General features: G+C 52.0%; 1 protein-coding gene across 1 annotated transcript in view; it reads left to right on the top strand.

The window, feature by feature from the left end:
• The window catches only part of NECTIN4 (nectin cell adhesion molecule 4), a 90,682-nt gene extending 66,077 nt beyond the window's left edge, over window positions 1-24,605 (top strand). The window contains exons 5-9 of the mRNA XM_077463785.1: window positions 282-433; window positions 15,926-16,073; window positions 18,877-18,955; window positions 19,861-19,929; window positions 22,157-24,605. Of these exons, the coding sequence (XP_077319911.1) occupies window positions 282-433; window positions 15,926-16,073; window positions 18,877-18,955; window positions 19,861-19,929; window positions 22,157-22,450 (742 nt within the window). The 3' untranslated portion in view covers window positions 22,451-24,605. The remainder of the gene's footprint in view (window positions 1-281; window positions 434-15,925; window positions 16,074-18,876; window positions 18,956-19,860; window positions 19,930-22,156) is intronic.
• Window positions 24,606-25,534: the final 929 nt, after the last annotated feature.

Here is a 25,534-nt window from a genome sequence, read left to right on the forward strand (position 1 = left end):
AACATGGCGGCCCTGAGACTGAATGTGTTACATTGTAGCATTGCATCCACTGGACTCCGCCGATACATTTCACCTTCCACATTTTCTATAGATGTGGGGTATCAGATCCCCTGATCTGATGAGAGGTGCCGGGGGGCGTATTGTCAGCTTTCAAAATGTGGCCCCCGGGTACTCAGGGGCCACTGCTCGGCTCCTGGGTGGAAGTATTGGCGGTTCCCATGCTGCATACAATGCTGAATTTTCCCGGGAATTGTATTTTATCCTCTGTTTTTCTCTTCCAGGGAGAACGGATCTCTTCCCAAGGAGGTGACCTTTGATGGGGACAAATTGCTCTTTCCGGGGCCCCTGAGTGCTACGGATGCAGGTCTCTATACCTGCCAGGCATCCAATGACGTGGGCAGCAGACAGGCCAGTGTCAGCATCTATATAGCCGGTCAGTATACATCGGGCCCTTCTACTCCCTGTATAGGGCCCTGAGGGATCTGAGGTGTCATAGCGGGGGAGGGGGTCCCTAATAATTATTCCCTCTAGCTCAGCCACAATTCCTGTCTAATATGTAAATATATATATATACTATATAAGTGTGTAATGACATCACATATGAGGCCCAGCCCACATCACCAACATCCCCTCCCACTCATAGATGACCCCGATATGTCTGTGTTATTGAGAAGCAATATCTATTGTGATATGTTGGGGGTCCGCATCACTGGCAGTTTTTATTTCTCCAAATTTGTGGAAGCAAAGCAGATTATCATCAGCATAAAACAAACAAAACAAATTGTCCGCTCACCACCAGCATCACCCTGTCCTACAAACTGTCCACTCACCACCAGCATCACCCTGTCCTACAAACTGTCCACTCACCACCAGCATCACCCTGTCCTACAAACTGTCCACTCACCACCAGCATCACCCTGTCCTACAAACTGTCCGCTCACCACCAGCATCACCCTGTCCTACAAACTGTCCACTCACCACCAGCATCACCCTGTCCTACAAACTGTCCGCTCACCACCAACATCACCCTGTCCTACAAAGAGTCCACTCACCACCAGCATCACCCTGTCCTACAAACTGTCCACTCACCACCAGCATCACCCTGTCCTACAAACTGTCCACTCACCACCAGCATCACCCTGTCCTACAAACTGTCCACTCACCACCAGCATCACCCTGTCCTACAAACTGTCCGCTCACCACCAGCATCACCCTGTCCTACAAACTGTCCGCTCACCACCAGCATCACCCTGTCCTACAAAGAGTCCGCTCACCACCAACATCACCCTGTCCTACAAACTGTCCGCTCACCACCAGCATCACCCTGTCCTACAAAGAGTCCACTCACCACCAGCATCACCCTGTCCTACAAACTGTCCACTCACCACCAGCATCACCCTGTCCTACAAAGTGTCCACTCACCACCAGCATCACCCTGTCCTACAAAGAGTCCGCTCACCACCAACATCACCCTGTCCTACAAAGAGTCCACTCACCACCAGCATCACCCTGTCCTACAAAGAGTCCGCTCACCACCAACATCACCCTGTCCTACAAACTGTCCGCTCACCACCAGCATCACCCTGTCCTACAAACTGTCCACTCACCACCAGCATCACCCTGTCCTACAAACTGTCCGCTCACCACCAGCATCACCCTGTCCTACAAAGAGTCCGCTCACCACCAACATCACCCTGTCCTACAAACTGTCCGCTCACCACCAGCATCACCCTGTCCTACAAACTGTCCACTCACCACCAGCATCACCCTGTCCTACAAACTGTCCACTCACCACCAGCATCACCCTGTCCTACAAACTGTCCGCTCACCACCAGCATCACCCTGTCCTACAAAGAGTCCACTCACCACCAGCATCACCCTGTCCTACAAACTGTCCGCTCCCCACCAGCATCACCCTGTCCTACAAACTGTCCGCTCACCACCAACATCACCCTGTCCTACAAAGAGTCCACTCACCACCAGCATCACCCTGTCCTACAAACTGTCCACTCACCACCAACATCACCCTGTCCTACAAACTGTCCGCTCACCACCAGCATCACCCTGTCCTACAAACTGTCCGCTCACCACCAGCATCACCCTGTCCTACAAAGAGTCCACTCACCACCAGCATCACCCTGTCCTACAAAGAGTCCACTCACCACCAGCATCACCCTGTCCTACAAACTGTCCGCTCACCACCAGCATCACCCTGTCCTACAAAGTGTCCACTCACCACCAGCATCACCCTGTCCTACAAAGTGTCCACTCACCACCAGCATCACCCTGTCCTACAAAGTGTCCGCTCACCACCAGCATCACCCTGTCCTACAAACTGTCCACTCACCACCAGCATCACCCTGTCCTACAAAGAGTCCGCTCACCACCAACATCACCCTGTCCTACAAAGAGTCCACTCACCACCAACATCACCCTGTCCTACAAACTGTCCACTCACCACCAGCATCACCCTGTCCTACAAAGTGTCCACTGACCACCAGCATCATCCTGTCCTACAAAGAGTCCACTGACCACCAGCATCATCCTGTCCTACAAAGAGTCCACTCACCACCAGCATCACCCTGTCCTACAAAGAGTCCACTCACCACCAACATCACCCTGTCCTACAAAGAGTCCACTCACCACCAGCATCACCCTGTCCTACAAACTGTCCACTCACCACCAACATCACCCTGTCCTACAAACTGTCCGCTCACCACCAGCATCACCCTGTCCTACAAACTGTCCGCTCACCACCAGCATCACCCTGTCCTACAAAGAGTCCACTCACCACCAGCATCACCCTGTCCTACAAAGAGTCCACTCACCACCAGCATCACCCAGTCCTACAAACTGTCCGCTCACCACCAGCATCACCCTGTCCTACAAAGTGTCCGCTCACCACCAGCATCACCCTGTCCTACAAACTGTCCACTCACCACCAGCATCACCCTGTCCTACAAAGAGTCCGCTCACCACCAACATCACCCTGTCCTACAAAGAGTCCACTCACCACCAACATCACCCTGTCCTACAAAGAGTCCACTCACCACCAACATCACCCTGTCCTACAAACTGTCCACTCACCACCAGCATCACCCTGTCCTACAAAGTGTCCACTGACCACCAGCATCATCCTGTCCTACAAAGAGTCCACTGACCACCAGCATCATCCTGTCCTACAAAGAGTCCACTCACCACCAGCATCACCCTGTCCTACAAAGAGTCCACTCACCACCAACATCACCCTGTCCTACAAAGAGTCCACTCACCACCAGCATCACCCTGTCCTACAAAGAGTCCACTCACCACCAACATCACCCTGTCCTACAAAGAGTCCACTCACCACCAGCATCACCCTGACCTACAAAGAGTCCACTCACCACCAGCATCACCCTGTCCTACAAAGTGTCCACTCACCACCAGCATCACCCTGTCCTACAAAGAGTCCACTCACCACCAGCATCACCCTGTCCTACAAAGGGTCCACTGACCACCAGCATCACCCTGTCCTACAAAGAGTCCACTGACGACCAGCATCACCCTGTCCTACAAAGGGTCCACTGACCACCAGCATCACCCTGTCCTACAAAGGGTCCACTGACCACCAACATCACCCTGTCCTACAAACTGTCCGCTCACCACCAGCATCACCCTGTCCTACAAAGTGTCCACTCACCACCAGCATCACCCTGTCCTACAAAGGGTCCACTGACCACCAGCATCACCCTGTCCTACAAACTGTCCGCTCACCACCAGCATCACCCTGTCCTACAAAGGGTCCACTCACCACCAGCATCACCCTGTCCTACAAAGAGTCCACTGACCACCAGCATCACCCTGTCCTACAAACTGTCCGCTCACCACCAGCATCACCCTGTCCTACAAACTGTCCACTCACCACCAGCATCACCCTGTCCTACAAAGAGTCCACTCACCACCAGCATCACCCTGTCCTACAAAGAGTCCGCTCACCACCAGCATCACCCTGTCCTACAAACTGTCCGCTCACCACCAGCATCACCCTGTCCTACAAAGGGTCCACTCACCACCAGCATCACCCTGTCCTACAAACTGTCCGCTCACCACCAGCATCACCCTGTCCTACAAAGGGTCCACTGACCACCAGCATCACCCTGTCCTACAAACTGTCCGCTCACCACCAGCATCACCCTGTCCTACAAAGGGTCCACTGACCACCAGCATCACCCTGTCCTACAAAGTGTCCGCTCACCACCAGCATGACCCTGTCCTACAAAGGGTCCACTCACCACCAGCATCACCCTGTCCTACAAAGGGTCCACCCACCACCAGCATCACCCTGTCCTGCAAACTGTCCGCTCACCACCAGCATGACCCTGTCCTACAAAGAGTCCGCTCACCACCAGCATCACCCTGTCCTACAAAGGGTCCACTGACCACCAGCATCACCCTGTCCTACAAACTTTCCGCTCAACACCAGCATCACCCTGTCCTACAAAGGGTCCACTCACCACCAGCATCACCCTGTCCTACAAACTGTCCGCTCACCACCAGCATCACCCTGTCCTACAAAGGGTCCACTGACCACCAGCATCACCCTGTCCTACAAACTTTCCGCTCACCACCAGCATCACCCTGTCCTACAAAGGGTCCACTCACCACCAGCATCACCCTGTCCTACAAACTGTCAGCTCACCACCAGCATCACCCTGTCCTACAAACTGTCCGCTCACCACCAGCATCACCCTGTCCTACAAAGGGTCCACTGACCACCAGCATCACCCTGTCCTACAAAGGGTCCACTCACCACCAGCATCACCCTGTCCTACAAACTGTCCGCTCACCACCAGCATCACCCTGTCCTACAAACTGTCCGCTCACCACCAGCATCACCCTGTCCTACAAAGTGTCCACTCACCACCAGCATCACCCTGTCCTACAAAGGGTCCACTGACCACCAGCATCACCCTGTCCTACAAAAGGTCCACTCACCACCAGCATCCCCCTGTCCTACAAAGGGTCCACTCACCACCAGCATCACCCTGTCCTACAAACTGTCCACTGACCACCAGCATCACCCTGTCCTACAAACTGTCCACTCACCACCAGCATCACCCTGTCCTACAAAGAGTCCACTTACCACCAGCATCACCCTGTCCTACAAACTGTCCGCTCACCACCAGCATCACCCTGTCCTACAAACTGTCCGCTCACCACCAGCATCACCCTGTCCTACAAAGGGTCCACTCACCACCAGCATCACCCTGTCCTACAAAGTGTCCGCTCACCACCAGCATCACCCTGTCCTACAAACTGTCCACTCACCACCAGCATCACCCTGTCCTACAAACTGTCCACTCACCACCAGCATCACCCTGTCCTACAAACTGTCCACTCACCACCAGCATCACCCTGTCCTACAAACTGTCCACTCACCACCAGCATCACCCTGTCCTACAAAGAGTCCACTCACCACCAGCATCACCCTGTCCTACAAACTGTCCACTCACCACCAGCATCACCCTGTCCTACAAACTGTCCACTCACCACCAGCATCACCCTGTCCTACAAAGAGTCCACTCACCACCAGCATCACCCTGTCCTACAAAGTGTCCACTGACCACCAGCATCACCCTGTCCTACAAAGGGTCCACTCACCACCAGCATCACCCTGTCCTACAAAGGGTCCACTCACCACCAGCATCACCCTGTCCTACAAAGTGTCCACTCACCACCATCACCCTGTCCTACAAACTGTCCGCTCACCACCAGCATCACCCTGTCCTACAAAGTGTCCACTCACCATCAGCATCACCCTCTCCTACAAAGAGTCCACTCGCCACCAGCATCACCCTGTCCTACAAAGAGTCCACTCACCACCAGCATCACCCTGTCCTACAAAGAGTCCACTCACCACCAGCATCACCCTGTCCTACAAAGAGTCCGCTCACCACCAGCATCACCCTGTCCTACAAAGTGTCCACTCACCACCAACATCACCCTGTCCTACAAAGTGTCCACTGACCACCAGCATCACCCTGTCCTACAAAGTGTCCACTCACCACCAGCATCACCCTGTCCTACAAAGGGTCCACTCACCACCAGCATCACCCTGTCCTACAAAGGGTCCACTCACCACCAGCATCACCCTGTCCTACAAAGTGTCCACTCACCACCAGCATCACCCTGTCCTACAAACTGTCCACTCACCACCAGCATCACCCTGTCCTACAAAGAGTCCACTCACCACCAGCATCACCCTGTCCTACAATGTGTCCACTCACCACCAGCATCACCCTGTCCTACAAAGTGTCCACTCACCACCAACATCACCCTGTCCTACAAAGTGTCCACTCACCACCAACATCACCCTGTCCTACAAAGTGTCCACTCACCACCAGCATCACCCTGTCCTACAAAGTGTCCACTCACCACCAGCATCACCCTGTCCTACAAAGTGTCCACTGACCACCAGCATCACCCTGTCCTACAAACTGTCCACTCACCACCAGCATCACCCTGTCCTACAAAGAGTCCACTCACCACCAGCATCACCCTGTCCTACAAAGTGTCCACTCACCACCAACATCACCCTGTCCTACAAAGTGTCCACTCACCACCAACATCACCCTGTCCTACAAAGGGTCCACTCACCACCAACATCACCCTGTCCTACAAAGTGTCCACTCACCACCAACATCACCCTGTCCTACAAAGAGTCCGCTCACCACCAGCATCACCCTGTCCTACAAACTGTCCACTCACCACCAGCATCACCCTGTCCTACAAAGTGTCCGCTCACCACCAGCATCACCCTGTCCTACAAAGAGTCCACTCACCACCAGCATCACCCTGTCCTACAAAGAGTCCACTCACCACCAGCATCACCCTGTCCTACAAAGGGTCCACTCACCACCAGCATCACCCTGTCCTACAAAGAGTCCACTCACCACCAGCATCACCCTGTCCTACAAAGAGTCCACTCACCACCAGCATCACCCTGTCCTACAAAGAGTCCACTCACCACCAGCATCACCCTGTCCTACAAAGTGTCCACTCACTACCAGCATCACCCTGTCCTACAAAGGGTCCACTCACCACCAGCATCACCCTGTCCTACAAACTGTCCACTCACCACCAGCATCACCCTGTCCTACAAAGTGTCCACTCACCACCAACATCACCCTGGCCTACAAAGTGTCCACTCACCACCAGCATCACCCTGTCCTACAAAGAGTCCACTCACCACCAGCATCACCCTGTCCTACAAAGTGTCCACTCACCACCAGCATCACCCTGTCCTACAAAGTGTCCACTCAGCACCAGCATCACCCTGTCCTACAAAGTGTCCACTCACCACCAGCATCACCCTGTCATACAAAGTGTCCACTGACCACCAGCATCATCCTGTCCTACAAAGAGTCCACTCACCACCAGCATCACCCTGTCCTACAAAGAGTCCACTCACCACCAGCATCACCCTGTCCTACAAAGTGTCCACTCACCACCAGCATCACCCTGTCCTACAAAGTGTCCACTCACCACCAGCATCACCCTGTCCTACAAAGGGTCCACTCACCACCAGCATCACCCTGTCCTACAAAGTGTCCACTCACCACCAACATCACCCTGTCCTACAAAGTGTCCACTCACCACCAGCATCACCCTGTCCTACAAAGGGTCCACTCACCACCAGCATCACCCTGTCCTACAAACTGTCCGCTCACCACCAGCATCACCCTGTCCTACAAACTGTCCACTCACCACCAGCATCACCCTGTCCTACAAACTGTCCACTGACCACCAGCATCAACCTGTCCTACAAAGTGTCCACTGACCACCAGAATCATACTGATAATGGGGACACATATGAACCATCCCTACTCATCCCTATTCATCCCCAGACTTCTGTACACCGTATAAATGATTTCATATCACTGACTGCACTACACGTCCCTCTGCCATGCTGGCAACGAGAGTGAGCAGCATTAGTGTGTATGGAGACTGGAAGAGTATTGTGTGAGCAATGCATGTATGTGTGCTGTGTGTTTGTGCAATGTATGTGTGTGGAATGTATGTATGTTTGCTGTGTGTGTGCAGTATATTTATGTGTGCTGTCTGTGTGCAGTAGTGTGTTCAATGTATGTGCGTGTGCAGTGTGTGTATGTGTGTGCAGTGTGTGTGCAGTGTGTGTGTATGTGTGTATGTGTGTGCAGTGTGTGTGCAATGCATGTGTGTGTGCAGTGTGTGTGCAATGTGTGTGTGTGCAGTGTGTGTGCAATGTATATGTGTGTGTGTGTGTGTATGCAGTGTGTGTGCAATGTGTGTGTGTGCAGTGTGTGTGCAATGTATATGTGTGTGTGTGTGTGTGTGTGTGCAGTGTGTGGGCAATGTGTGTGTGTGTGTGCAGTGTGTGTGCAATGTATGTGTGTGTGTGTGTGTGTGTGTGTGTGTGCAGTGTGTGCGGTGTGTGCGGCATGCATGTGTGCATTGTGTGTGCAGTGTGTGTGTATGTGTGTGCAGTGTGTGTGCAGTGTGTGTGCACTGTGTGTGCAATGTATATGTGTGTGTGTGTGTGTGTGTGCAGTGTGTGTGCAATGTATGTGTGTGTATGTGTGCCGTGTGTATGTGTGCAGTGTATGTGTGCAGTGTGTATGTGTGCAGTGTGTGTGCAGTGTGTATGTGTGTAGTGTGTATGTGTGCAGTGTGTGTGTAGAGTTCAGACACCAGTGGGTATTCTTTCCATGTAGGGTTGTCACCTGCTCAGTATGAATGGGACTTGATGGTCATTTTTTCCCCCAAAGGCCGGGATCATTTCCCGGAGGAAATCTGTGCAGTGTTTAGTCTCTGTGCAGCTCTTCTGGTGACTCTGTAGAAATGGTTTTCTCATGACTGTTGTATACCAGATATGAATCATTCCAACCCCCAACTTACCCCTCTTTTTTACCCATTAACTTGAGACCACACCGAGTTGGAGTAACAAAGGCCGTAGCGGCCTACTTTATTTAAATAACAAATAACAAATAATATCCAATAAAATTCTGTATGAATATAAAAACTTCTGTTATAAATACTATCTGGCATTGGTCTGTGCAGGCACTTTTTGTAAACCTCAAAAACAAATAACCAATAACCAACTGGCACTGCGGTCCCTCTCCAAGTGTAATATTAGGCCTCAAGCCGACAAGCAGGCTCAGAGACAAACACTGTCCGCAGTGCCCCATAACACTTTCCGTCTAACCTTAGTTGTCCGGAAACCACCATCAGGAGCCATCCAGCTATAGTTCCTGAACTTTTCTTTTTCCATATCTCCTTCCCCTGCACAGACCAACACCCGCCACAGCATGAGGGAGTAACCTACTTATTCCCGAATGCCCCGCCACACCCGGAGCGCTCTTTCTATGCCCTCCTGCAGGCCCAGAGTCCATAGATCAATGCCCACATCATTCAGGTGTACTCCATCAGCTCGCAGGTACCTCCAGGTCTCAAACTCCAGCTCCAAATGGCGGATGGCCAGACCTCCGTTCCTAACCATAAAGTTGCTAACCGCTCTGTTCACCTTCTTCCTTGCTCTATTAACTCCTTCCACGGACCTGGCAAACCGCCATGTCGTGCGGGCCACCATGTCCGACCAGACAATGACCGTTGCAGGAAAGTCGGTCATCAACCGCCCCACATCCTCTTTAATGTCCCTAGTAAGGTCAATCATGGATCGCGACCCTAGGTCATTACCCCCGGCATGAATGACTAAAACATCCGGGGGCCTATCCCTCAGCGCGAAACGGTGAACCTCCGAAACCAACCTCCCCCATAACATACCAGGAAAGCCGAACCATTTGACGCAGACCTCCCGCCGTGCAAATCCCAGCTGTCTGCCCCCCCTTCTGGCATCACCCCTCCGTGCCCCCCAGCAAACATAGGAATGGCCCATTATCCAGACCAAACCCTTCGCTGAACCTGAAAATAGAGGAAAAACAGAGAAAACCATGCATTACAAACCACTCCAACTCCCAAACCCTCGAGCCTTAAACCCCTTACTATCCCCAAAAACAAAAACACACCAACCATACCCCGCCCCAGTGCGGACCCATGCAACCATTAAGTAAGGACAAGCCCCTTACAATTGTCCACCAATGAGCGTTTTTATTTATTTTATTTTTATTTTATTTATTTTTTGTATTTTTCACTTTTTATTCGCATTTTCATTTTCATTATAAATTTTTTTTTTTGTTTTTTTTTTTTTTTTTTTTACATTTTCCATTAATTTATTTATTAGTTTAGTGTTTGCATAATTCTGCACCCTGCGGTGTGTACCCGCACCGCAACCATCCACCAAACTCCCCGAGACCACCCCGCCGGCCCGGACACCTTAAACCCAATCCAAAAGTTTACCATACACCCACCCAAACAGCACCCGGTAGCAGAGAACGAAACTCCCAACTATCGCCCCCAACGCCCGAAAACAAACACCAACCGAAAACAAAGCTCAGAACGAAAAAACAAAAACCACCCCCCAATTCTCCCTTATCACATCCCAGGTATAGTATGTATTTTAGTTTTGTATGTTTTAAGTGTTCCCCTTTTTTTTTGGTTCGTTTGCCTGATGATTTACGACATACCTTCGTAACTCCCACATACCATCAAAGGAAGGGGAAATATTCCCCCGGTCAGCACACCTGCAGCCACCAACCCTAAAACCGATCAACTCCCCCCCAGAGACTCACCCACAGCTATCTCCCACAACCCTGCGGGACACGTCGCGCCATGCAGATCCGCAGCTGGCGCCAACTCCCGAAATCTCTCCCACTGGAACCGGGAAAGGGCATCCGCCACCACATTCTCCACACCCGGGAGGTGCACTGCATGAAGGAAAATATTCATTTGGAGACAGCGCAATACCAAATGGCGCAACAACCGCACAACCGGCGGTGACGATGCAGAGTTCTTGTTGAGAACCTGCACCACCCCCATGTTGTCTACGTGAAAACGTACCTTCAGGTCCCTAAACATTGCACCCCACAGCTCCACTGCCAGAACCACCGGGAACAGTTCCAATAAAACCAAATTCTTGGTGTATCCCGCAGATACCCAAGACGGAGGCCACGGGCCAGCACTCCAGCGTCCCTGAAAAAAGGCACCAAAACCCGAAGCACCTGCAGCATCTGTGAAAAGCTCCAGGTCAAAATTGCTGACCGGACCGGACATCCACATTGCTCTACCATTGAAAGACTCTAGGAAGGTATTCCACACCTTCAAGTCTTCCTTGTGCGACCGCACCAAACGCACAAAATGCGTAGGAGACCGAACACCCGCAGTACTAGCCGCCAACCGACGGCTAAAAACTCGCCCCATCGGCAGAATACGGCAAGCAAAATTGAGCTTGCCCAGCACTGATTGCAAAACCCGCAACTGAACTTTTTTCACACCCAACAGCCCAGCGATCTCCCTTCGCAAGTCCACCAGCTTACCTTCCGGCAACCGGCATTCCATGGCCTCGGAATCAAGGACAATGCCCAAGAACGTGATGACCGAGCGAGGTCCCTCCGTCTTGTCCGGTGCCAGCGGAATGCCAAACCTGCCCGCCACATGTTGTAGTGTCGCCAACAAAATCGCACATAGCTTAGAACCCGTCGGCCCTACACACAAAAAATCGTCTAGGTAGTGAATGATTGAATTCACCCCGGACACATCCCGTACCACCCATTCCACGAAGGAACTGAATTGTTCGAACAACGCGCACGAAATCGAACAACCCATCGGCAAGCATTGGTCCACGTAGAAACCGCCAGCCCAATGACACCCCAACAAACGGAAACTGTCCGGATGAACCGGCAATAACCGAAAGGCCGACTCCACATCCGCCTTGGCCATCAGCGCCCCCTTTCCGTACTTCCGCACCCAGCGCACCGCCGCATCAAACGACGTATACGACACCGAGCACGCCTCCTGGTCGATCGCATCGTTAACCGACCCGCCCTTAGGAAAGGATAGGTGATGTATGAGCCTAAACTTATTAGGTTCTTTCTTGGGCACAACACCTAGCGGAGACACCACCAAATCTGGCCAAGGAGGGGTTGAAAAGGGGCCACTCATCCTACCCAAGGCAACTTCCTTCCGCAGTTTCTCAGAAACCACCTCCGGATGTTGCAGCGCCGACTTTAGATTGGGTGCCAACGGGGGAACTACCGCCAGTAAACATGGAATCCGAAAACCTTGCGCAAAACCCAATTCCAAAATCCGAGCGGCCGCCCTATCGGGATACCTACCGAGAAATGGCCGCATCCTTTCCACCATCACCGGGGTCCTCCCTCTTGTTGTGAGCCTCTCCAGGGCGGCCTTTTCCTTGTTTAAAGCATCTGGACGCTGGGTGTGATCCGCCGCATCCGGAACACTCATGTTTGAACCTGCAGCCGCTCCCAAACTTACACACCCCTGAATTGTATTGCCAACACACCCCTTTTTTATTTCCGGCCGACTGTCCTGGGGACGAAGGTTCGCCGGCCCCCCCCCTGAAAAAACTGCCCCGGGGCCCTCGGCGTCGTCATCAATCGCATCCACAAGCTGATGTCCTTGTGGTCCCACCGAAGCGCCGGTCGAACGGCTCGCCGCTGCCTGAACTGCTCGTCATAACGAAGCCAAGCCGTTCCACCATAGACCCGGTAGGCCTCCCCTATGGCATCCTGATAACAGAAAAGCGCCGAACAATGCTCGGGGTGCTTTTCACCTATGACGCTGGCCATGATAGCGAACGCCTGTAGCCAATTGGAAAACGTTCGCGGTATCAACCTATACCTACGCTTTTCTTCATCCTCCTTCTTGGAGTCGTCCGGCTTCACCCTATCCAGGTTGAACTTCTCTAGCGGCAGAAGGGAGAATATCTCCACATACTCACCCTTCCACAACTTCTCCCGCACCTCCTGTTTCAGATGAGCCCCTAACGGCCCCTCAAAACAAACATAGACCTCACAACTGGCCGCGTCCGCCAACCTCGTAATGTCCTGCCGACCGGGTTTGTCGGCCGCACTCGCAACCTTCTCTCCCACCGGGGGCGACGTCGCCGCCCCTACCACCCCAGTTGCTGCGCTCCCATCAGGCAAAGGTTCCACAACCGGCGGGGCCACCGCAGCGCCTGTCCCAACCGCCCCCACGGACTCCGGAACCCACGCAGCCACTGGCCCAGCCACCGCCCTCGCACCCTGCTCAAACCTTGTTACCAGATCCTTAATCCCTGCCAAAAATCCCAGCAAACCCGCAGAGTCACCCCCAGACCCCGCTGTACCAGCACCCCCAGCCGCCCCACACACACGTCCCCCACCCCCTGGAGCACCCGAATCACACGCAATAGAGACATGTATAGGGGACTTACCAGGCTGCACAGGTGACGCCCCATCAGCCGAATGTCTGTTCTCCAGCACCGATCTCCTCCTGGAAGCGGGGGCCGGCTCGTCCACCCCCGCCGAGTCATCCTCGTCCCGCAGCTCACACTCCTCTTCCTCCGAAGACGACAGCCCTCCAGGTAACTCGGACCTGGATGCCGCTGCAGCCGCGGTCGTGCGACTCCTCCTGCGCGCTGCGTGTCCCCCCACCGACTTGTGGACAGCCTTGCCAGATCTGGCGCATGAAGCCACGGACCTGGCTGCCTCCGCACTGGTCTCCGCTGGTCCCATCCGTCCTCTGGCCATCCGTGGAGCATCCCCTGCCTCTGCAGCAGCAAGCCCAGGGACCCCAGCTCTCTTCCTGCTGACACCCTCCACCATGGCTCTGGAATCCATCCGGGGGGCGGGGCCCGCGCTCTGCGACTCACCCCTCCTTCTGTGCACGGCCGCCATTGCCTCCGAAGCTCGCCCCCCCCGCGTGGCCACCCCAGCCACCCTGGGATCAGTGACAGGGGAGCCGTTGAAGTCCGCTGCTTGCCGCTTGGCCGGGGGCGCTGTTGCCCGCACCGTAGAACCGCCACCCGCCACCCGCCCTGCCCCCCCCTCACGAGCCGGAGAAAAACGTTCGGGCGGCCGCGAGCGGCGTGTCCTAGTGCCGCTCCTCGCCTCACCGCCGAGCTCCGCTGCAGGCATCGGCAATAAACCCTCCAAGGTGTCCTGTAACCAGTCATCCCCCCGCTCCGCTGCCTGTTCCCTCAGCCGCGCCATGAGCAGCTCCACCGACGCCATGCTGTCCAACTTTTTCCCCTGACCTTCTGTTAAACTCCCATGATGCACCGGGAGTATAAATTAGCTCTGCCCCAGCCCGTCCCCCTCGGCACCTAAGCCCCTCCTCTTGCTTTCCATTCTTCCACTGTTAACCCCGTCATGCCCGCCCTGCGCCTATTCTTTTTTGTCTTTTGCTGCGGGCTCACTTTATGGGCTCTGGGCTCTGTGTGCACAAAGTGCGTCTAGGCAGGATAGGAGAGGTGTGGCTGAGGTGGGGAGGGAACTTCAAAGTGAAGTCTACATGAAAAGCTGGAATTAGAGAGAAGTGACATGAAAGTTTTTTCTGCCCACCTGATGGAGGATTAGAACCTCAGACAAAATGCGATATGAGAAGGTGGTCCAGAGACAGGCAGTTATCCCCATAAAACTCCAAGACCCAACTCCACACCCCGAGACCAACTTCACACTCTGAGACCAACTCCGCACTCCGAGACCAACTCCGCACTCCGAGACCAACTCCACGCTCCGAGACCAACTCCAAACTCCGAGACCAACTCCGCACTCCGAGACCAACTCCGCACTCCGAGACCAACTCCAAACTCCGAGACCAACTCCGCACTCCGAGACCAACTCCGCACTCCGAGACCAACTCCAAACTCCGAGACCAACTCCGCACTCCGAGACCAACTCCACACTCCGAGACCAACTACAAACTCCGAGACCAACTCCGCACTCCGAGACCAACTCCAAACTCCGAGACCAACTACAAACTCCAAGACCCAACTCCACACTCCGAGGCCCAACTCCACACTCCGAGACCAACTCCGCACTCCGAGAGCAACTCCGCACTCCGAGACCAACTCCCCACTCCGAGACCAACTCCGCACTCCGAGACCAACTCCGCACTCCGAGACCAACTCCGCACTCCGAGACCAACTCCGCACTCCGAGACCAACTCCGCACTCCGAGACCAACTTCACACTCTGAGACCAACTTCACACTCTGAGACCAATTTCGCACTCCGAGGCCCAACTCCAAACTCCAAGACCCAACTCCACACTCCGAGGCCCAACTCCACACTCCGAGACCAGCTCCGCACTCCGAGAGCAACTTCGCACTCCGAGGCCCAACTCCAAACTCCAAGACCCAACTGCACACTCTGAGGCCCAACTCCACACTCCGAGGCCCAACTCCACAATCCGAGACCCAACTCCACACTCTGAGACCCAACTCCACACTCCGAGACCAACTCCAAACTCCAAGACCCAACTCCACACTGTGAGACCAACTCCATTTTCCGAGGCCCAACTCCACAATCCATGACCCATTTCCACATTGTGAGATCCAATTCCACATTCTGTGAGACCCAATTCCACACTCCGAGACCCAAATCCAAGACCCTATTCCATACTCTGAGACCCAAATCCACACTGAACTGACATCTCCTGAAGTTCATCTAGTTATATTTTTGCAGCCAATATGGAAACAAATGCTGGTGCTATCTCCTTGCCAATAGGTTCCTCATAGTGTACAATAAATAATGAATTGTGGAGTGCTACACTGCCATGGTCCAGTAATCAGTACAGTGAGAAGTTGTCTGTAGGTTACTCCATTATATGTCCATGATTTGCCCCTGCAGACAGCCTCCATCAAAAAACTCTTGGAATGAATGGGTTAATATCACCTGATCACATACTCTCCTCTCAACCAAAATGTACTACAAATCACCCATCTATTATTACTGATAACTCTTCATATTTCACCTCATGGGTCATCCTCATCCTTCCTTTCATCCACAGAGAGCGAGCCTAGGAAGGTGGACTTCATGTCCGTGTCTCTGGTGTCAGTGGCCGTGGTGACCGCCATCCTGCTGATAATCCTGGTGATAACGGTTGTTATGGTGAATCGTCATCATAAAAGGAAGACAAAGAGACTCTCCGAGAAAATGTACGTTCCAGGAACAGGAGGCTTCCCTCTCCTTCTACCATTATAGATGGAGCCAGGGGCAGGTGGGGGATACAACCAGGGTAGATAGGAGGGGATTTGGGACCCTGGGGCCCTCTGTAAAACAGGCATTGGAGCTGGGGGCTTGGGGCCCTCTGCAATGGAGGCAGGGAATCTCGGGGTTTGGAGGCCTCTGTAATAGAGACAGGAGATATGGGAGTCTTTGGGCCCTCCGAAGTACAGGCAGAGGATCTGGGGCAATCTGTAATGGGGACAGAGGATCTGGGAGTCTGTGGCCCTATGTAATGGAAACAGAGGATCTGGGGGTCTGGGGCCTTCTGTAATGGGGACAGAGGATCTGGGGGTCTGTGGCCCTATGTAATGGAAACAGAGGATCTGGGGGTCTGGGGCCTTCTGTATGGGGGACAGAGGATCTGGGGGTCTGGGGCCTTCTGTAATGGGGACAGAGGATCTGGGGCCCTCTGTAATGGAGACAGAGGATCTGGGGGTCTGGGGACCTCTGTAATGGGGACAAAGGATCTGGGGGTCTGGGGTCCTCTGTAATGGAGACAGAGGATCTGGGGGTCTGGGGCCTTCTGTAATGAGGACAGAGGATCTGGGGGTCTGGGGCCTTCTGTAATGGAGACAGAAGATATGGGGGTCTGGAGCCTTCTGTAATGGGGACAGAGGATCTGGGGGTCTGTGGCCCTATGTAATGGAAACAGAGGATCTGGGGGTCTGGGGCCTTCTGTATGGGGGACAGAGGATCTGGGGGTCTGGGGCCTTCTGTAATGGGGACAGAGGATCTGGGGCCCTCTGTAATGGAGACAGAGGATCTGGGGGTCTGGGGACCTCTGTAATGGGGACAAAGGATCTGGGGGTCTGGGGTCCTCTGTAATGGAGACAGAGGATCTGGGGGTCTGGGGCCTTCTGTAATGAGGACAGAGAATCTGGGGGTCTGGGGCCTTCTGTAATGGAGACAGAGGATATGGGGGTCTGGAGCCTTCTGTAATGGGGACAGAGGATCTGGGGGTCTGGGGTCCTCTGTAATGGGGACAGAGGATCTGGGGGGTCTGGGGCCCTCTGTAATTGGGACAGAGGATCTGGGGGTCCCCTGTAATAAGGACAGGGGATCTGAGGTCTGGGGTCCTCTGTAATGGGGACAGAGGATCTGGGGGGGTCTGGGGCCCTCTGTAATGGGGATAGAGGATCTGGGGGTCTGGGGTCCTCTGTAATGGGGACAGGGGATCTGGGGTCTTCTGTAATGGGGACAGAGGATCTGGGGTCCTCTGTAATGGGGACAGAGGATCTGGGGGTCTGGGGTCCTCTGTAGTGGGGACAGAGGATCTGGGGGTCTGGGGTCCTCTGTAATGGGGACAGAAGATCTGGGGGTCTGGGGTCCTCTGTTATTGGCACAGGGCATCTGGGGGTCTGGGGTCCTCTGTAATGGGGACAGAGGATCTGGGGGTCTGGGGTCCTCTGTAATGGGGACAGAGGATCTGGGGTCTGGGGTCCTCTGTAATGGGGACAGGGGATCTGGGGCCGTCTGTAATGGGGACAGAGGATCTGGGGGTCTGGGGTCCTCTGTAATGAGGACAGTGGATCTGGGGTCCTCTGTAATGGGGACAGAGGATCTGGGGGTCTGGGGTCCTCTGTAATGAGGACAGTGGATCTGGGGGTCTGGGGTCGTCTGTAATGGGGACAGAAGATCTGGGGGTCTGGGGTCCTCTGTAATGGGGACAGAGGATCTGGGGGTCTGGGGTCCTCTGTAATGGGGACAGATGATCTGGGGGTCTGAGGCCCTCTGTAATGGGGATAGAGGATCTGGGGGTCTGGGGTCCTCTGTAATGGGGACAGGGGATCTGGGGGTCTGGGGTCTTCTGTAATGGGGACAGAGGATCTGGGGGTCTGGGGTCCTCTATTATTGGCACAGGGCATCTGGGGGTCTGGGGTCCTCTGTAATGGGGACAGAGGATCTGGGGGTCTGGGGTCCTCTGTAATGGGGACAGAGGATCTGGGGTCCTCTGTAATGGGGACAGGGGATCTGGGGCCATCTGTAATGGGGACAGAGGATCTGGGGGTCTGGGGTCCTCTGTAATGAGGACAGTGGATCTGGGGTCCTCTGTAATGGGGACAGAGGATCTGGGGGTCTGGGGTCCTCTGTAATGGGGACAGAAGATCTGGGGGTCTGGGGTCCTCTGTAATGGGGACAGAGGGTCTGGGGTCCTCTGTAATGGGACCAGGGGATCTGGGGCCGTCTGTAATGGGGACAGAGGATCTGGGGGTCTGGGGTCCTCTGTAATGGGGACAGAAGATCTGGGGGTCTGGGGTCCTCTGTAATGGGGACAGAGGATCTGGGGGTCTGGGGTCCTCTGTAATGGGGACAGGGAATCTGGGGGTCTGGGGTCCTCTGTAATGGGGACAGGGGATCTGGGGCTGTCTGTAATGGGGACAGAGGATCTGGGGGTCTGGGGTCCTCTGTAATGGGGACAGGGGATCTGGGGCCCTCTGTAATGGGGACAGAGGATCTGGGGGTCTGGGGTCCTCTGTAATGGGGACAGGGGATCTGGGGCCCTCTGTAATGGGGACAGAGGATCTGGGGATCTGGGGTCCTCTGTAATGGGGACAGAGGATCTGGGGGTCTGGGGTCCTCTGTAATGGGGACAGAGGATCTGGAGCTCTGGGGTCTTCTGTAATGTATTAGGGGTCCTGTTGGTCATGTAGCCCTCCCCCATCATATAGGACACTCTGATCTCTCCTACTATCCGCGTCCCGATGTTTTTCTAATTTCTTTCCTGTTTTTCAGTGAGGAACTTTCTACGTTGTCCAGACAGGCATCAAGGAGACGACTTTCCACCTCGGCCAGCACTGACACCCGCATGCAGGTGAGCGAAGAGCACCAAATCATCCTACATGGAGGGGTCACCATCCCCCCTCTGTCTCATGACTTCTGTTTTCTTGAGGAATGATCCACATATAATGATCTAGATATAATGATCCAGGTATAATGCCCTGGAGATAATGGTCCGGATATAACGATCAGAATATAACGCTCCGGATATAATGCTCCGTGTATAACGATCGGGATATAATGCTCCGTATATAACGATCGGGATATAATGCTCCGGATAAAACGCTCTGTATATAACGCTCCGGATATAACGATCAGAATATAACGCTCCGGATATAATGCTCCGTGTATAACGATCGGGATATAATGCTCCGGATATAACGATCGGGATATAACGCTCCGGATAAAACGCTCTGTATATAACGCTCCGGATATAACGATCAGAATATAACGCTCCGGATATAATGCTCCGTATATAACGATCGGGATATACTGCTTCGGATATAATAACCGGGATATAACGATCGGGATATAACGCTCCGGATATAAAGATCGGGATATAATGCTCCGTATATAACTGCTTCGGATATAACGACCGGGATATAACGATCGGGATATAACGCTCCGGATATAACGATCGGGATATAACGCTCCGGATATAATGCTCCGTATATAACGATCGGGATATACTGCTTCGGATATAATAACCGGGATATAACGATCGGGATATAACGCTCCGGATATAAAGATCGGGATATAATGCTCCGTATATAACGATCGGGATATACTGCTTCGGATATAATAACCGGGATATAACGATCGGGATATAACGCTCCGGATATAAAGATCGGGATATAATGCTCCGTATATAACTGCTTCGGATATAACGACCGGGATATAACGATCGGGATATAACGCTCCGTTTCTCTTGTATTCCAGTTGGAGGAAAGTCATTATATGAGGAATCACCCCGACAGTCTGAGGGACCCCAGTATCAGCTCCATCATGGTAAGGATTGTGATTGTGTACAATGTCTCCCCCTGGTGAAAACAAAGCAAACTGACAGATTTCTCAATGTTGTCGGCAGATATTTGCTGCATGTTATGGAGATGGATGATTATCAGATCACATCAGAAATACAAATCCTCCGATTTATTCTCAGATTCCTGCAAAACAACCAAAACCTTACCGGGACATAATTACCATAATACACATATTGTATAGAGTACTATAGGGGGTGACTGTATAGACTATAGGGGGCAACTGTATGGCCTATAGGGGTGGCTGTATAGACTATAGTGGATGATTGTACGAACTATAGGGGTGACTGTATGGATTATAGGGGAGGACTGTATGGACTATAGGGGACAACTGTATGGACTATAGGGGTGACTGTATGGACTATAGGGGCCAACTGTAGGGACTATAGGGGATGACTGTATGGACTATAGGGGATGACTGTATGGACTATGGGGGTGACTGTATGGACTATGGGGGGTGACTCTGTATGGCCTATAGGGGATGACTGTATGGCCTATAGGGGATGACTGTATGGACTATAGGGGATGACTGTATGGACTATAGGGGTTACTGTATGGACTATAGGGGATGACTGTATGGACTATGGGGGGTGACTGTATGGACTATAGGGGTGACTGTATGCACTATAGGGGATGACTGTATGGACTATGGGGGTGACTGTATGGACTATAGGGGGTGACTGTATAGACTATAGGGGACAACTGTATGGACTATATAGGGTGACTCTGTATGGACTATAGGGGATGACTGTATGGACTACAGGGGATGATTGTATGGACTATAGGGGATGACTGTATGGACTATAGGGGGTGACTGCATGGACTATAGGGGGTGACTGCATGGACTATAGGGGGTAACTGTATGGACTATGGGGGATGACTGTATGGACTATAGGGGGTGACTGTATGGGCTATGGGGGATGACTATGGACTATAGGGGGTGACTGTATGGACTATAGGGGGTGACTGTATGCACTATAGGGGATGACTGTATGGACTATGGGGGCGACTGTATGGACTATAGGGGTGACTCTGTATGGACTATAGGGGATAACTGTGTGGACTATAGGGGGTGACTGTATGGACTATAGCGGGTGACTGTATGGACTATGGGGGATGACTGTATGGACTATAGGGGACAACTGTATGGACTATAGGGGGTGACTCTGTATGGACTATAGGGGATAACTGTATGGCCTATAGGGGGTGACTGTGTGGACTATAGGGGGTGACTGTATGGACTATGGGGACGACTTTATGGACTATAGGGGGTGACTCTGTATGGACTATAGGGGATAACTGTGTGGACTATAGGGGGTGACTGTGTGGACTATAGGGGGTGACTGTGTGGGCTATAGGGGGTGACTGGATGGACTATGGGGGATGACTGGATGGACTATGGGGGGTGACTGTATGGACTATAGGGGGTGACTGTATGGACTATGGGGGATGACTGTATGGACTATGGGGGATGACTGTATGGACTATGGGGGATGACTGTATGGACTATAGGGGGTGACTGTATGGACTATGGGGGGTGACTGTATGGACTATAGGGGACAACTGTATGGACTATAGGGGGTGACTCTGTATGGACTATAGGGGACAACTGTATGGACTATAGGGGGTGACTCTGTATGGACTATAGGGGATAACTGTATGGCCTATAGGGGGTGACTGTGTGGACTTTAGGGGGTGACTGTATGGACTATGGGGGACGACTTTATGGACTATAGGGGGTGACTCTGTAGGGACTATAGGGGATAACTGTGTGGACTATAGGGGGTGACTGTGTGGACTATAGGGGGTGACTGTGTGGGCTATAGGGGGTGACTGGATGGACTATGGGGGATGACTGGATGGACTATGGGGGGTGACTGTATGGACTATAGGGGGTGACTGTATGGACTATGGGGGATGACTGTATGGACTATGGGGGATGACTGTATGGACTATAGGGGATGACTGTATGGACTATAGGGGACAACTGTCAGGGTGATTGGAAATGTTACAGTGAGTGGAATGTTGATTGCTGGACTCCACCCAAAGTTATGGGGACATCTCCAGGTAGAAAGTCTTTATGTCTGTGACTGAATCCCTTATTCTTCACATTAGAGCCGACAGAAGAAAGGTTCATTATCCTAATTGTTCTTTTCCTTTTCTGCACATTGAGCCCCATTTCTGTCTTCTGGCAGGGAGAAGAAATGGACCGACGCAGTTACTCCACCTTGACCACTGTGCGGGAGACAGAGACCCAGACGGAGCTCCTCTCCACAGTCCCGGATGAGGAGGGGAAGGAGGAGAGCGAGAAGGAGGAGGAGATGGATGGGAAAGAACTGGAGCAGAATGAGCGAGGCAGCACTGAGGTCATAGAAAACCAGCCCTTCATCAAACAGGGAATGATGCATTTCTATCAGGAGAACGGGACCTTACGTGCCAAGCCAAGTACCAATGGGATCTACATCAATGGCAGAGGGCACCTGGTATAACTGGGCCTTCCACACTGAATATCAATGACATGAGGCAACTGATATAACTGGATCACTCACACTGAGCATTAATGGTATGGGGCACGCAGCATTACTGGACCATATAAATGGATCACCTAGGCTGAAAATCAATGGTATGGGGCACGTGGTATAACTGGACCACCCAGACTGAAAATCAATGGTATGGGGCACAGATAGAACTGGACCACCCATGCTAAGCATCAATGGTGTGGGGCACCCTTCATAACTGAACCATATAAATGGACCACCTAGGCTGAACATCAATGGTATGGGGCACCTGGTATAACTGGACCACCCAGACTGTATGGGATAAGGACATGGAACCATAACAATAAACTGAAGTCACCCTTACTCCTTCCACACATTCCTTGTACCCTCATAGTGCCGCCATCTACTTGTATTGTTACTGATCACATGGAAGCTACAGTGGCCTTTATGGTTATCCTAGATGAAGCCCTGGACTGCAGTCAGTATTATTCTGGTTACATTCCTGGTGCGATGGAGATTATATGCCTTTATAATGGACATGACCGCACTGGGACTGACTGGGACACTCCGACATGTCTGGATTTTTGAAGATCTTGTACAATACAGAATGGATTGTGAACCCAGATAATGAGAATGAAGCCTCTCCACTCTCAGCCTTCAGTCTGTGGACCCTTTAATACCTGTCTGCAGGATATCTCACCTTGTGCCTGCCAGCTCTAACCATAGGCTGAACATACTGCCAAATAGGAGCCGCCCCATGACATGGACCTCTGATGTATAATGAGATATGGAACTCTGATATCCACCATGACATGGACCTCTGATATCCACCATGACATGGACCTCTGATGTATAATGAAATATGGAACTCTGATATCCCCCATGACATGGACCTCTGATATCCACCATGACATGGACCTCTGATATCCACCATAACATGGACCTCTGATGTATAATGAGATATGGAACTCTGATATCCCCCACGACATGGACCTCTGATATCCCCCACGACATGGACCTCTGATATCCACCATGACATGGACCTCTGATATCCACCATGACATGGACCTCTGATATTTCCCCATGACATGGACCTCTGATGTATAATGAGATATGGAACTCTGATATCCACCATGACATGGACCTCTGATATCCACCATGACAGGGACCTCTTCTGTACAATATATTTCTGGTCTTGGCTCTAGCAGTGGGTCTCAGGGGAGCCTCTTCTACACAATGAAGGGGCTCCCTAGGCAAATATCGAAGACTGGTCCCTTGTGAAGAGTGTAGGAAGGGTTAGAACCTCTATAGAGTATTTATTGTTGTTTGTGACCCCATCAAAATTTAAATCTCCCAAAATGGATTAAAAGACCAGCTTCCACAGTTGGCACTAGATCATTGGAAGATATCCCCTCTAATGCTGTTCTGGTGACATTGTTAGATTCCCCCTCACTGGAAGAGACAGGTAGTGAGTCTATTTCTCCTCGACGGGGAGACAGACAGTAAAATGAAGCTGACAGAGGTGTTAACCCTTGTTCTGTGTAATGTATTCTGTCCAATAAGAAGCCTCTCTATGCTGCGTTCCTTCCCCGAGCACCGAATATCATTTTTGCCGGTACCACACTCCAAGGAAAGCGAAGACAGGCCAGATGAGTTCTGCTAAGAAGAGGAACTGGCCTTCATAGAGAACAGATTGTGAAAAAGGGGCTGGGGGGCTCAGATCTTCTGCCTGCTGGCCCATGATTGACCATGCCGGTGAAATGCAGCAAGGTAGAGGGTGATGAAAGGGTTAACTGTCACTCATCTTTAATACTCCCACTTCTGGTTGCTATGGGAGACAGCACTTTACACATCATCATCATCCTTACTATCTGTGGGGATTGAGTCACAAAGCAAGAGTCCCTCTGGGGCCCCATTAGGATGGACTAACCTATATCCTGTACATAGTTCTGTAAATAAAGTTTCAGCTTGTTTTCTATGGAGAAGTTGGCAGCCAGGAAATTGTATTTATGTGGAATGTATATATTTTATACTTGTATTTATATTGGGGTTCCGAGGATTGCACCCCCATCCCTGCACAAATTCTTGTACAAAACTGATTGTTACTTGAAGATGATTGTAAATGAAAAATAAGGGGGATGTCAAATATCCTGAGTATGTGTCTGTCATTTCCTCGCATATGGCACCATGTGCCGGAACCTGACCCTCCAAAATATACAGTGAGCAGAAAGGGGGGAACAGGGGCATATGGGGTACAGAAAGGGGGAGGAGGTTCATACAGGGTGCAGAAAGAAGATAGCCATACTCAATTGTACTCAGCCATACCCAGCCATACCCAGCCATCCCATCTATACTCAGCCATACTCAGTCGTACCCAGCCATACTCATTCATGCTCAGCCATCCCCATCCACAGCTCATCCATCCCCATTCATGCTCATCCATGCCACATCCATGCCACTACAGTGCCTCACAAAAGTGTAATAGGTAGTCAAATTAGATTTGAAACTTATGTCCCTAGAACATCTGATGGCTCTCCCTGCATGTTGGTCCTCTGTATGTGGCCACGCTGTGGAAAAGTCTCACACATGTGGTATTGCCATAGTCAGAAGGAGTAGGAGAATCTATTTTGGGGTGTAATTTTTGGTATGTACATGTTATGTGTTAGAAATATTGTGTAAATGGACAACATTGTGTAAAAAAAATGCGTTTTCATTTTCTTTACACATTTTCCAAAAACTTGGAGAAAAAAATGACATGTTCAAAAGACTCGATATGCCTCATAGATTATACATTAGGTTGTTTTCTTTCCAAAACGGGGTCATTTTTGGGGCGTTTCCATTGTCCTGGTTCTCCAGGGCCTTCAAAAAAAAAATGAGGTAGTCAAGAAATTATATGTGTAATTTATGCTCCAAGAACGCCTGATGGTGCTCCCTGCATGTTGGACCTCTGTATGTGGCCACGCTGTGTAAAAGTCTCACACATGTGGTATCGACATACTCAGGAGCAGTAGTAGAATGTGTTTTGGGGTGTAATTTGTGGTATGTGTATGCTGTGTGTGAGCAATAACCCGCTAA

Source organism: Lithobates pipiens, unplaced genomic scaffold (genome assembly GCF_037356315.1).
Source record: "Lithobates pipiens isolate NorthernLeopardFrog02 unplaced genomic scaffold, aLitPip1_a1.2 Scaffold_30, whole genome shotgun sequence".
In the NCBI taxonomy this organism is placed as follows: Eukaryota; Metazoa; Chordata; class Amphibia; order Anura; family Ranidae; genus Lithobates; species Lithobates pipiens.